The sequence below is a fragment of the Lissotriton helveticus genome, chromosome 1_1 (genome assembly GCF_964261635.1).
Source record: "Lissotriton helveticus chromosome 1_1, aLisHel1.1, whole genome shotgun sequence".
Classification (NCBI taxonomy): Eukaryota; Metazoa; Chordata; class Amphibia; order Caudata; family Salamandridae; genus Lissotriton; species Lissotriton helveticus.
The window spans coordinates 1,429,820,403-1,429,834,369 of NC_136057.1; the positions used below are offsets into that span (position 1 = coordinate 1,429,820,403).

General features: G+C 40.6%; 1 protein-coding gene across 1 annotated transcript in view; it reads right to left on the minus strand.

The window, feature by feature from the left end:
• The window catches only part of LOC144764166 (A.superbus venom factor 1-like), a 1,132,054-nt gene extending 1,122,379 nt beyond the window's left edge, over positions 1–9,675 (minus strand). Inside the window, exons 1-2 of the mRNA XM_078650288.1 lie at positions 9,664–9,675; positions 8,949–9,111 (exon numbers count right to left, since the gene is read on the minus strand). Coding sequence (XP_078506414.1) covers positions 8,949–9,111; positions 9,664–9,675 — 175 coding nt within the window. The remainder of the gene's footprint in view (positions 1–8,948; positions 9,112–9,663) is intronic.
• Between the last annotated feature and the right edge of the window lie 4,292 nt (positions 9,676–13,967).

Consider the following 13,967-nt stretch of genomic DNA (forward strand, 5'->3'; position numbering starts at 1 on the left):
TTGGTTCCATAGCAGGTTGTGGGTTTATAGGGGAATACGGTGGGAAGTATTTTAGTTATATGAAAGGTATTGAATAATTTACATTTATATATAATCGTATAATTGTGATGTTATTGAGTTAAAACGGCTACATTAATTAATTAATAATTGTATGCTAATTAGTTGTTAACTAATTGAAATTAATTAATTATTAATTACTTATGTTAATTGTTTAATTAATTTTAGGAATGAGTTGTGGTGGTTATACGTGTAAATGGTGAGAAGGGTGGGAAGTAATTTATTTTTTATTGATGAATTCTTAATTATTTGTTAATTAATCTGTATTAATTATTTAGTAATTATTAATTGTAATTGTGTAATTAATTTTAGGTGTGTGTTGCGGATGCTATAGTGGTAAACAATGTGTAGTTAATGAATGTTTATTATCTTTTTTAATAATAATATATTAAAATTTCAATAATATTTCTGTTAATAATGGAAATTAAATGTATTAAAAATGTAGATTTTTTTTATTGGTGTGGTATCCAGTACTTTCCCTACTGTTGCACTCATTGGAGTGGGAATAGTAAATTTTTCCTGTCCGCTTTCCAACACTTTCCCTGATTTTCACTCACTGGAGTGGGACTAGTAATATTTAGCCCTCCGCTATCCAACACTTTCCCTGCTGTTGCACTCACTGGATTGGGAATAGTAAATATTAATCCTCCGCTATTCAACACTTTCCCTGATTTTCACTCACTGGAGTGGGACTAGTCATTTTTACCACTCAGCTATCCAAAACGTTCTCTACTGTTGCACTCACTGGAGTGGGAATAGTAATTTTTACCCCTCTGCTATCCACCACTTTCCCTAGTGTTGCACTCACTGGAGTTGGAATAAATGTAAATGTAAATGTGGGATTCTTGTAAAGCGCACTGTTACTCTACCCGAGTGTCCTGGCGCTGTAGACCGCTGGGGAACCCGTCCTGGTTTTCCCTGTGAGATGGTCCCTTTCTGGGTATCTCCAGGGTGAAACCAGGCATCCCCGGCGTCTGTGGGGGGCCGTTGTAGAGATGAGGCAAGCTTAATGCCCAGAGTTGCCGAGTGTGTTCCCTGGTTGGAGTAGGCCCTGAGGCGAGAATTATCGAGTCCATTGACCCTGGTCCAAGACCCTGCCGCGTCGGGAATTGAACCCTGGTCCCGGGCCGTTCTCTGCTTACAGGTCTGCCGCCTCTAACCAGTGAGCCACACCACTCTACTATTACTATTACAATAGTAATTTTTACCCCTCCGTTACCCAACACTTTCCCTACTGTTGCGCTCACTGTAGTGGGAATGGTAATTTTTACCCCTCCGCTATCCCACACTTTCCTTACTGTTGCACTCACTGGTTTTGGAATAGTAATTTGTACCCCTCCGCTATCCAGCACTTTCCCTGCTGTTGCACTCACTGGAGTGGGCATAGCAAATTTTAACCCTCCGCTATCCAACACTTTTCCTGCTGTTGCACTCATTGGAGTGGGAATAGTAATTTTTACCCCTCTGCTATCCAACACTCTCCCTACTGTTGCACTCACTGGTGGTGGAATAGCAATTTTTACCTTTCCGCTATCCAACACTTTCCCGGCTGTTGCACTCACTGGAGAGGGAATAGTTATTTTTACCCCTCCGCAAGCCAATATTTTCCCTGCTATTGTAAATAAAGTGTTGTGAATTTTTTTTTTTTTAATTATAATTGTTTAATGTGTTAATTAATTATAGGATGTTTTATTTTATTTTAAATTACTGATATATGTATATATTTTATTTTTATATAATTTAAAAAGTTTATAAATTAAATGAAGATAATAGTTAATAAAATGTATTTATGTAAAGATATGTATATGTACACATTTTTGTATGTTTAAGTTGTTTAAATTATTTTTTTGTTATATGTGGTTAAAATATATATTAAATGTAATTTATTTTATTAAAAATATTAATATTATTTAATGTGTTTTGTTTAAGTTATTTATAATTGTAAGTGGATTTTATTTTCTGTTTTAGTATAGGGAGTCAATATTTTTGTATTCAATATTTTTACATCGATATTTTTGTAAACTATATTTTTACATCGACATATAACCATGGAACCATTCAGATTCCATACCGTACAGGATGGAATTCGTCCCAACCTTGGCCACTGCACGGTCAATTGACACACCTTTTAATCAAGCTCATGCCAGGCCCTTCACCTTCTCTCACTTTTAATTGTATTTTGTCTTTCAGTTGTCATTGAAAACAGCATGAGTACTTATACCATGTTTGATACAGGACAACCTGGTGTCGAGAAACAATTGACTGTGCCAGGTCCCTCAGCGCTCTGCTTGCCACCAAGGGTGTAAGATACACAATCATCAGAGATATTTTCACCTGCTCGGAAGTCCAGACAGCCTGCAGAGAGCGAGAGCCCTGCACGTGCTATTTGAACTGCTTTATGTGATGTTCTCTCCCTTTCCCCTTTAAGACTTGTGAGTCTTTACCAGTGTTCTTAGAATCCAGAATGTACCTTATGAAAGTTCTCTACTGTGTCAGTTGCTGTTGGCTGTTTTAGGATGAGGTTTTAATAAACCCACCTTCCTCACTCTTAAGTCTTATTCCTCATTTATTGAAATATTTAACAATTTTACACTGGCGACGATCGGGAGTCACCTCAACTAAACAACTCAGCAAAGAAAATCGGACCTTACCCCTCCTCCAGCGGCTGTTCGTCAACTCGTGAAGCGAAGCGTTGTCTTCACAGCGGCTGAAATAAACTGGTGAGGAGTGCGGGAGGCATATTTGGAAGAAACGTAATTGGGACGAATCATAATGATTAATGAGAAAACCGATGAAGAGATTTTAATCTCCGTGTGAAGCGAACGTCACTGTGCTCGCGCTGTCTTCCTGGCTAGCCTGCTCGCGCTCGCACGTCACTGTGCTCGCGCTGTCTTCCTGGCTAAGCTGCTCGCGCTCACAACTACGTCACGGAGTAGACGCTTGACATTCAAGTTTCCTTTACGCGGCGTTTCAAAAGGTTGGAGCGCTGCGCTTCAGAGATTCTTGCGCTGCGTTCCAGCATCTCACTCTTCCATTTAATCCGGCACCTTGAAGGGTATTTCTGTAATGGAACGACCTCATTGTTGAAAGCGTTCACGTTCTGGAGAGAACGCCTTAATGGGCATTTCAGCATTGTGTTCTGTGATGGAATTCTCTCATTGTTGAAGCCTTGCATGTTTAAAAAAAAAAAGAGTCCCAATACGATCGTATCTCAGTTTGTTTAACAAAGGACTTTATTGAATTAATAACATCTCAAGTGTGTTTAAAAAAAAAAAAAGAAGGAAGGAAGAGACTGTAATAATAAACTATCTAAAAAAAATAAATAAATAAATAAAAGAGGAAGAATATTTGTAACGTGGTAAACAATATAAACATTTTTTTATTATATATAAAAAAAAAAAGGGAAGATGCAAAATGTAACTCAACCAGCATTTTTCCTTACGAGTCCAGGTGAGCCGAATGTGAAGTGGAAAAAGTGGAAAACATTTTTTGCAAATTATGCGAGAGTTTGTGGAACAAACTTGAGTGCTGAAAGAAAGCATTCTCTTCTTTTACATTGTCTGGGAGGGGAAGGGCAAGATGTTCTTGAACATTTACCAGATCTGTCGGCTGCAGAACAAAGAAATCTAAATGAATATGAGATAGCGATTCTCCAACTTGATAGACATTACTTACCTAGACTCAGCACTATAATGGAAAGATACCATTTTGGCCTGAGAGAACAAAAGAAAGATGAGTCAGTGGAGGATTATGTATCTTCGTTAAGGAAACTCGCATCGTCCTGCAACTTTGGACAAACCCTTGATGAGAGGATTCGGGATCAATTTGTGCTAAGATGTGCACATGATGAAATTAGAAAAGAACTTTGGTTGAAAGACGAACCTCCTCTTGAAGAAGTTTTAGAAATAGCTAAACAAGTTGAACATATGACAAAATGTGTTGGAGAACTTAGAAAAGAAAAAGATAAACCTTCTACTACTGAAGTGAAAGACGAAATAAAAGTTGATGAGACTGTCTGTCAAGTGAAGAGAACAGATGGTGTGAATTTAGAAGAGAAACAAATTAGATCACCTATTACACCAAATAGTAGATTTTCATGTTTTAGATGTGGTCAAATTAGTTATTTGGCTAATTCTCCCATTTGTCCTGCTTTAAGAGTAACCTGTAATTTATGTAACAAGAAGGGTCACTATGCTAAGTTTTGCAGAACAAAAACACAAAGCAGTGATAACTCTAGGAGAAGATGGTCTCAGCCTCAAGTAAGATCTATTTGTTTTGAGGTCAAAAATGAAAAATCAGATCATCCATCTTTCATGGTTAAGGTAGAAAATTCGATGGTAAATTTTAAGTTTGATTCTTGCTCCAAGATAACTATAATTGATGAAAAACTTTTAAACGAATTGTTTAAAAGTAATGTAAAGATGCTTAAATGTGATATTTTGCCTTTAGGGTATAGTGAGAAGCCCATTTCCATGTTAGGATATTTCATGGCTGTGATAGAACTTGGGTCTCACATCATAGTGGGAAAGGTTTATGTGTCAAAAAAAGGAGATGCACTATTGGGTTGGTTACATCAACGTCAATTGGGTGTTACGCTTGATCCCAATGCCTCTCCTCAAGTTCAGATTCATGAGATATCTAATACTGTAAGTAACATGAGTGATGAAAAATTATCTTTGAGTTTAGCCAAACAATTTCCAAATGTTTTCAAAGAAGATTTGGGATGTTTGCGTGGTTACAAACATCACATTAAGTTGAAAGATAATGCCCTACCTATTGTAGCAAAAGTTAGAAGGATCCCTCTCATGGAGCAGGTAAAGGTTTAAGAAGAGCTAAATAAACTTGTTAAGAGTAACATAATTGTACCGGTTGAGGCGACTGAATGGCTTGCTCCAGTGGTTATTGCAAAGAAACCTACTGGTGAGATTCGTCTTTGCATTGATTTAAGATCATTAAATAAAGAGGTCGTAGTTGATAGGTTTCCTCTTCCTAACATAGATGAGATGATTTGTACTTTGGAAGGGGCCAAATATTTTACCACTCTTGACCTAGCTTCCGCTTACCATCAGGTGGAGCTAGATGATTCTTCTCAAGATCTAACTGCCTTTATAACACCCATGGGTACGTTTAAATTTAAGAGGATGCCTTTTGGTCTTGTGTCCGCGGTCTCTGTCTTTCAACGGATCATGTCGAAAATTTTAAAAGGGGTGATTGGTGTTAAGTGCTACCAGGATGATTTGTTAATTTATGGCAGTAGCATTTGTGAGCATGATGCTCGAGTGTCTTTGGTGTTGGAACGTTTGGATGGTGCAGGTATGACTTTAAAAAGGTCAAAGTGTAAATTCAGGGTGCAAGAAGTTAATTATTTAGGCCATCGCATCACCGGCAATGGTGTTTTTCCCAAGAAGGAGTTAGTTGAGGCTATTGACAAAGTGAAAGAACCCTCTTGCAGAGATGAACTCCTCTCGTTTTTAGGCATGGTGGAGTTGTATGGTAAATTTATTTTTAATTTTGCTGGAAAGACACATAATTTAAGGAGGTTAACAGTAAAAAATGTGGTCTTCAACTGGACAAGTGAATGTGAGGCGGAATTCTTAAGTATAAAAAATGAGTTAAAAAAAGCCCCTTCTCTCCATGCTTTTGTTCCTGGTCTTCCCACCATTATGTTTACTGACGCAAGTGATAAGGGTCTAGGTGCGGTTTTAGTTCAAAAGAAGAATGGTAAAGATTGCTTGATTTGTTGTTCTTCTCGTTGTCTCAGAGGATCAGAGTGTAATTACTCTGTAATAGAGAAAGAATATTTAGCGATTTTCTGGGCTCTGAGAAAGTTTAAAAATTTGATCTGGGGCACGAAAGTTTGTGTTTTGTCTGATCATAAACCTTTGAGAGAGGTGTTTTCAAAAAAAGGGCTAGATGCCATATCTTCCAGGATCAGAAAATGGATTGTTTCTTTGCAAGAGTTTGAGTTTGAGGTTGAATATATTCCTGGGATAGCTAATAAATCTGCTGATTGCTTATCAAGATTGGTTGACTGTGATAATTCTGAGTTGGATGATTCAGGTGAGTGGGAAGAATTCACAAATGTGTTTGAGGTGACTGATGGTGCTATTGATGAATCTGAATGGAAATTAGAATTAGAAAAGGATGAAGAGATTTCTAAAGTCATTCTTTCCTTGAAGAATAACACTCGTTTGAACAAGCCTTGGTTATTGGTTTCTGATGAACTTTCTGTTAACAATGGTCTTTTGACTCGAGGGACAAAACTTGTTCCTCCTAGTACTTTAAGGGAAAAATTGTTGCTACATGCGCATTGTGGACATTTAGGCATTGTAAAAACTAAAGAGTTTCTACGCATGCAGTTTTGGTGGCCTGGAATGGACCTAGAAATTGAGAGAATGGTCAGAGAATGCCCTGAGTGTTGTGCTAGCGACAAGATTTTGAGAACAAGACAAATGCCAATGGTCAAGAGGGTTCTACCAAGCCATCCTTGGGATGAGGTTGCCATTGACATTTTAGGTCCTCTATCGGGAGTCTCTGACACTCCTTATCTCATAGTGTTGATCGACCTATACTCCAGATGGATCGAAGTTTCAGCTGTCAGGGAAATCACATCAGATGCTATCATTAAGTTCTTGGAGCCTTTGTTTAATAGGGAAAGTTTTCCTAACAGTTTATTATCTGACAATGGCCCTCAATTCTGTTCTTCGTTGTTTGTTGATTTTCTAAAAAAATGTGGGATAGTTCATAAAAGATGTTCACTGTACCATCCAGAAACTAATGGTGCCATTGAGAGAGTTAATAAGACACTGAAAGAGTCAATACAACTTGCTCGTTCTTCTGGTCTGAATTGGAAGTCCACTCTTCAGGACAGGATTAACACCTATCGTTTTGCCCCCCATTCCTCTACTGGCAGGTCTCCATTTGAGCTGTTCAAAGGGAGGGTTCCCAACACGTTGTTGTGTCCTGGGTGGATGTGTCTGAATAAGGGTCTTGTTAATAATGATATTGGTTCTTGGAGAACTAAAGAGTTACTTAAACAGGATGCTCGCAAGTCGTATTTTGACAAAAAGAAAAATGTCAGTTTTCAGAAGGTCAAAGTGGGAGATTTTGTAAAAATAAAGACTCCGGTGGGACGTAAACCATGGTCTAAATACACTGACATTAGAGCAGTTGTCAAGATTTTCAAAAATGCTGTTAAAACTGATGATGGTAGGATTTGGAATAAGAGTCGTGTGGTTGTTGTTGATCAGAATTTGTCTCTTCAAAGTGACTCTGCTCATATTAATGATTCGTGTAATAATTTTCATCGTTTTCCTAACTCTTCCTTTGACAGGTCCTTATCCTCTTTCCGAAGGAGTCAAAGAATTCGTAGAGCTCCTGGTTATTTAAAAGATTATATTTGAACTTGTTCCTTCTTATCGTTTTCATGATCTTCCCTGCATACAATTTCCTCTGCTTGCTCAGTTTCAATTTATCATATGTTTAGCCATTTATCTCCTTATTGTATTCTTTTATTCAAATGTATAGAAGGGAGATGTGTGATGTTCTCTCCCTTTCCCCTTTAAGACTCGTGAGTCTTTACCAGTGTTCTTAGAATCCAGAATGTACCTTATGAAAGTTCTCTACTGTGTCAGTTGCTGTTGGCTGTTTTAGGATGAGGTTTTAATAAACCCACCTTCCTCACTCTTAAGTCTTATTCCTCATTTATTGAAATATTTAACAATTTTACACTTTATTTCTTAGATGTTTATCAAGCATTTGGAAGAAATTACCTGTCTCAGTCAGCACATGTGTCTCTTACATAAAAACAGCGACAGACAACTCTGATGAACTGGTACACCTCTAAAGAACATACAGGAGTGTGTGCTTGGAGTCAAAATCTTTCCAGGATTTAACACCATTATGCACTAAGTCCAACCACCATATCTAACTCTTAGGAGGGTGATTACAAAAAATCCCACAGATCCTATGAAAACTATTTTTAGGGCAGTGGGAGGACAAGAATGCCCAACTTCATGGCTTGGGGACAAGGGACTGCAACTCGATGCAAAATTAGCCCAGGAAGCAAATGTGATTGTTGCATTTATTTTGGGTCCACGTGATGGATTTGGCAACAGATGGATTTTGGTATTCTCAAAACTCCTTTCTTTCCACCAGTAGGTTGTAGCAGAGGTAACTCCTATCAGGTATCTCTCTTGTTTTATTTTGATTTATTTGGTGTATTCAGAGGAAAGGCTTTGTTGATATGTGTAGACAACATAACAGGCATTTATGATATCAGAACACAGAAAAGGACGAGATCCTAACTTATTTCGAGAAAATCTTAGGCTTTGTGCTTCAAGAGGGCTTATTGAGAGGTCCCTCGTGGTCCAGCATCTACCTGAAAAGCACAGTTCAAAAACAGATTTAATCATACTTATCTTCCTTGCTTCTTCATATTTCTATTGGATTATCAATTTAGTATTCATTTGCTTTTATTATTGAATACAATTAGTATGCTCTTACAGTTAATTTGAGATGACTATGTATTTATACAAGTTTGGAAGTATAATGCCTGGTAGTCTTCAGTTCTTTGAGATGCAACATCTCTCTTCTGGGACTTCTCTCCAAAATCTCTTTACTGTTTGCTATGGTTTGCCATACAATTGTGAGCAATTCAATACCAAGGAAAATATACCTCAAGAAGTGTTCTGGGTTCCAGTCTGACACCAGGGAATATTTAGAGTTTATATCTGGAGAGCAGTTTTGTTCCAGGTAATTCATTTTGACAATAGTGACTCAAACAATATTTCCTGTAGCTATATTTTCAGCCATAATATTGTTATGTGTAGCTCTAAATTTGAATCTCATCTTGTTAAACATCAAACATACTGTAGAAAAAGTGTTTTTACCTGTAGATCCAGGTGTATAGATAGTTTTATCAGCCTGGATAAATATGTATCCACTTTGAAAGGAAACAAGGACCATTTTCTCTACTTTGCATTCAGCGGATTTGGCGATGATGTAGACATACTGTTTGAGTTTGGAATCTGCCTGCATGTCTTTGGCAGGAACCTAAATAAAGAGAAGAAGAGCCAGGACTAAGTTTCTATAATTACCACTGCGGCCTTTAAAAAAGTGTAATAGTGTAGGAAGCTGTACTATACCAAAGTAAGGTAAAGTGTCCACAAAGTCTAGTGGATCCACAAAGGCTTACAGTGGTAAAAGCAGATAATATCTTACTCTTTATTTGTAGCACTGTGGGCGAGCAGTAAGGCTTTATCAGAGGGTAGTGTTAAGCATTTATTGTACACACTCAGGCAATAAATTATGTCACGCACTTAAAGACTGAATACAGACCAATTGTTTTTATTAAAAATATTCTTTAGTTGTATTTTATTTTAGCACCAAGCAGAACTTGGAACAGGTAAATAGAATTATAGTTTTCAAGCAGATTGATCAACAAACAAGCTGGATGAAAATGGCTTTTGTTACTGGTTTGTGAAATATTTAAATGCAGTTGATATTACTTTTATTACTTTTCAAAGTACATTTTGATTGAGGGAGCAAAACTCCTAGGATTAAGCTCAAGGGAAAGGGGGATCCAATTTAGCACACAAGGTGCACCCACAGCGGCATGGTGGCGGCCGGATGCAGGGTGCTGCATCAGCGCTCTCTTGTTTTCAGTGTGAGATCTCCGGTCAGAACAAACACTGCAGGTTTGAGCAAGGAGGCTTCCTGAGGCAACCACTGGTTGGAGAGGTAAGTTGGGATGCCCGGGGTTGCCTCGACACCTTTGGTTGGGCCACCCAAGGCTGTGTTGTGTCAGGTGCAGGTGTGTCTTGAGGTATTGGGTTTTCCTTACCAGCTATGGTCATGGAGCAGCAAATGGCTGGCTCCGCTCACAAAGGCGGCAAGCTTTTGAAGCTTCCCCTTCATGGACCCTGCCCATTTGGGGGAGGAGGCGTGGCACCTTTACCCAGGATGTGCTATGTTTCAGGACCCCGAGAGTGTGAGGCTCTTGACCCAGGGGTCCAGAAACATGTCTGTGGTTGACAGCTGGTGAGCAGTCAGTCTGCTAGGACACTAGAGTTAGGTCATTTTTCAGGGGGCATCTCTAAGATGTCCTCTGAGTGCATTTGGTATTAAATCCCACAATTGCATCACTGTGGGTTTAATATGCTGAGAAAGTTTATACCAAATGTCCCAGATTTCAGTAAAGTCATGATGGTGTTGTGGAGTTTGTAATGACAAATTCCCAGACCATATACTCTTTATAGCTTTATTGCACTTACAATGTCTAAGAATAGACTTAAACACTGTAGGGGTACAGGGCTCATGCACCTGTACCCTTACCAGTGGTATAGTGCACCCTGATAGAGGGGTGGCTACCTATGCCATAGGCAGTGGATTGTAGGTATGGCACACAGGCATGTTCGCCATGTTGACTATTCACTTTTCTCTGCACAAAAATGTGCAGCCTGCAAGGCAGTTGTGTACGTTAAGGTGCAGGGCCTCTAAGGGTGGCTCAATATGTCCTGCAGTCCTTAGAGGCCTTCCCTGGTTACAGTGCCCTTGGTAACCATGGTACCTTTTACAGGGGACTTACATGTAGCCAGGGTGGTGCCAATTGAGGGTGCAAAGGTACAGTTTTATGGAAAGAACACAGGCCCTGTGTACCTGGATAGCAGAAACCCATGGTACACTTAGTCAAAGAGAATCAACATCAGGCAAAAAGTGGGGGTAACCATGCAAAAAGGAAGGGTGGGCGTAGTACCACTACGCGGAATTCTGCGGAGTTGAACAAAAACTCAATGAACTCCCCTCTGCAACTCCGTTGTGTCTCATCCCAATTAATAAGACAGAAACCTCACATACCTTAGATAAAACAAGAAGTAACTCTATCTTTACATGCAAACATGCATATAGACATCTCACAAAAGTGAAAATGAAAATACAGCTAGCAGTGAGAGAAGTGATGATTTTGGGGTCCTCCCTAACCTAGGGAGAGAACGAAGCAGATGCCTTGAACACAAAGAGCACATCATGCTGAACGATTCGGTGGTGGTCCCATCTTCTTATGACCACCACAAGCACAGTTATGGGCAAAAATACAATCCCAACCAAGGGCCCTGCAAAGCATTATGGGCCGAGATTCTAGAGAGTGCAGTGAATATTATAGTATCCTATATCAAAACATTCCTCAAGGGGCAGTCCCTCCCTAAGAGATAGGATAGTCTCATCTCTTTCATTTGGGGGGAGATTGTTTAGAAAAATTACCCTTTTTGCTAACCATGGGCAATGAACTCTGCTCCGCTAGTGGAGGGTGCGGTGATGTGTTATCTATGCATTACATTGAAAACACGGAATTCATGCAAGAACTCCACCTCGTAACAGATGTTTAGGTAATTCACCCGCAAATCTTTGATAAAACAACTTTACCTTCACATGCTAAAAAGCATATAACACTTTGAAAGACATCGGGCTATGAGAGAGGTAATGATTTTGGGGTCATCCCTAACCTAGAGGGAGGATCAAGCTGATGCCTTGAACACAAAGAGCATATCATGCTGAATGATTTGGTGGTGGTCCCGTCCTCCTAGGATAACCCCAAGCAAAGTTATGGGCAATAATACAGTTCCAACCAAGGCCCTGCCAAGCATTATTGGCCGAGATTCTAGAGAGTGCAGTGAATATTATAGTATCCTATATCAAAACATTCCTCAAGGGGCAGTCCCTCCCTAAGAGATAGGATAGTCTCATCTCTTTCATTTCGGGAGAGATTGTTTAGAAAAATTCCCCTTTTTGCTAACCATGGGCAATTAACTCTGCTCCGCTACTGGAGGGTGCGGTGATGTGTTATCTATGCATTACATTGAAAACACGGAATTCATGCAAGAACTCCACCTCGTAACAGATGTTTAGGTAATTCACCCGCAACTCTTTGATAAAACAACTTTACCTTCACATGCTAAAAAGCATATAACACTTTGAAAGACATCGGGCTATGAGAGAGGTAATGATTTCGGGGTCATCCCTAACCTAAGGGGAGGATCAAGCAGATGCCTTGAACACAAATAGCATATCATGCTGAATGATTTGGTGGTGGTCCCGTCCTCCTAGGATAACCCCAAGCAAAGTTATGGGCAAAAATACAATTCCAACCAAAGGCCCTGCCAAGTATTATGGGATGAGATTCTAGAGTACAGTGAATATTATACTATCCAATATCAAAACATTCCTGAAGGGGCAGGCTCTCCCGGCTCAGATGAGAGCTAATACTATAATATTCACTGCACTCTAGAATTTCACCCCATATTACTTTGCTGGGCCTTTGGTCGGCATTGTATTTTTGCCCATAACTTTGCTTGGGGTTATCCTAGGAGGACAGGACCACCGCGAAATCATTCAGCATGATATGATCAAGCCCATAAATGCCCTGATTTGGGCTTGGGTTGTTGGAGCCATCCAGTCCAGGATAGCCTGGATCTTGAGTTGGAAGGGATGCACTTGGCCTCCACCAACAAGGTAGCCCACGAAACAACTGGGCCCTGCCCTATCTGGCATTTGGATGCCTTGATAATTAGGTCTGCAGTTTGCAGGGCCTTTGAAACCTTCCCCAGGCTTACCAGGTGATCCTGCCAAGTGGAGCTGAAGACAGCAATATCATCAAGATATGCTGTACTAAAGGACTTCCAGCCCAGCAAGGACTTGATTCACCAACATTTTGAAGGTGTCAAAAGCATTCTTTAACCCCTTCCCTGCTCATGACCGAACCATGCCTTCATGAGCCACGGGCGGCGTGTGCTCATGACGGTGTGGTTCCGTCATGCTGTGGCCGCACTGCCCACGCGGCACTGATTCCCCACCTGTGCGGGTGAATTGATGAGCGGGCGTGGTCATGATGGAACAACGCCGTCATGAGCAAACGACACCCGTGACTCATCAATGACGGCGTGGTTCTGTCATGAGCACGGAAGCCCCGCGGTCAACCCGCGGTCACCCCTTAGCCCCCCCGCGCCGCCGCGGAATTCATGGAACAGGGAAGGGGTTAAACTAAAGGGGCATAACAGTTAACTGATAATGCCCATCAGGTGTGGAGAATATAGTTTTTCTTTGGCTTGTGGGGCCATGCCAATTTGCCAGTACCTTGCAGTTAAGTCGAAGGTAAGCGTGGGCTGAGAGCTCCGCTCCACCCACAGAGTGGGCTGAGATTTGCCTACTCCACGTTCCGCGGAGAACGCGGAGTAGGAAAATCTCTGCACACTCCACAGCAGAGCGGAATTGGCCAGCCCCCGCCTCCATCCCCATTAACAATTAATTATACATGAATAAAAAGTAAAATAAAAAACACTTACCTGTACTGTGGCATCCCCGGCTGCCCTCCTCTTCCTCAGCCGTCTCTGGGTGATCCTTGACAAAACTGCACATGCGTGCGCATGCGCACTTTTCTCGTAAGAAATGTGTGGGCATGCGCATGCACAGTTTTTGCAAGGATTACCCAGAGACGGCGAGGAAGAGGAGGAGGGCAGCCAGGGACGCCACAGTACAGGTAAGTGTTTTTTATTTTACTTTTCAATAATGTATAAGTAATTCTTAATGGGGGGGTGGAGGCGGGTGGAGGAGCAGAGCTGAGTTCCACGGAATTTGTTCCCAACTCCGTGGACCTCCGCGTAGTCCCGCTATGCCAACTACGCCTAGGGTTAGTCAAAGGTACTTAGGAATTTGGCTGCAACCAATTTATCTATCAGCACATCAGCCTTGTGTATAGGGTGAGCATCTGTCTTGGTGACATAGTTCAGATCTCTGTAATCCATACAAAACCTCCTTTGTCTTTTTCCACCCTGTGGATGAGGTTTAGGGACCAAGACCAATGGTCTGGCCCAGGGACTCTCAGAGGGTTCAATAACCCCTTACTCCAGTCTCTTGCT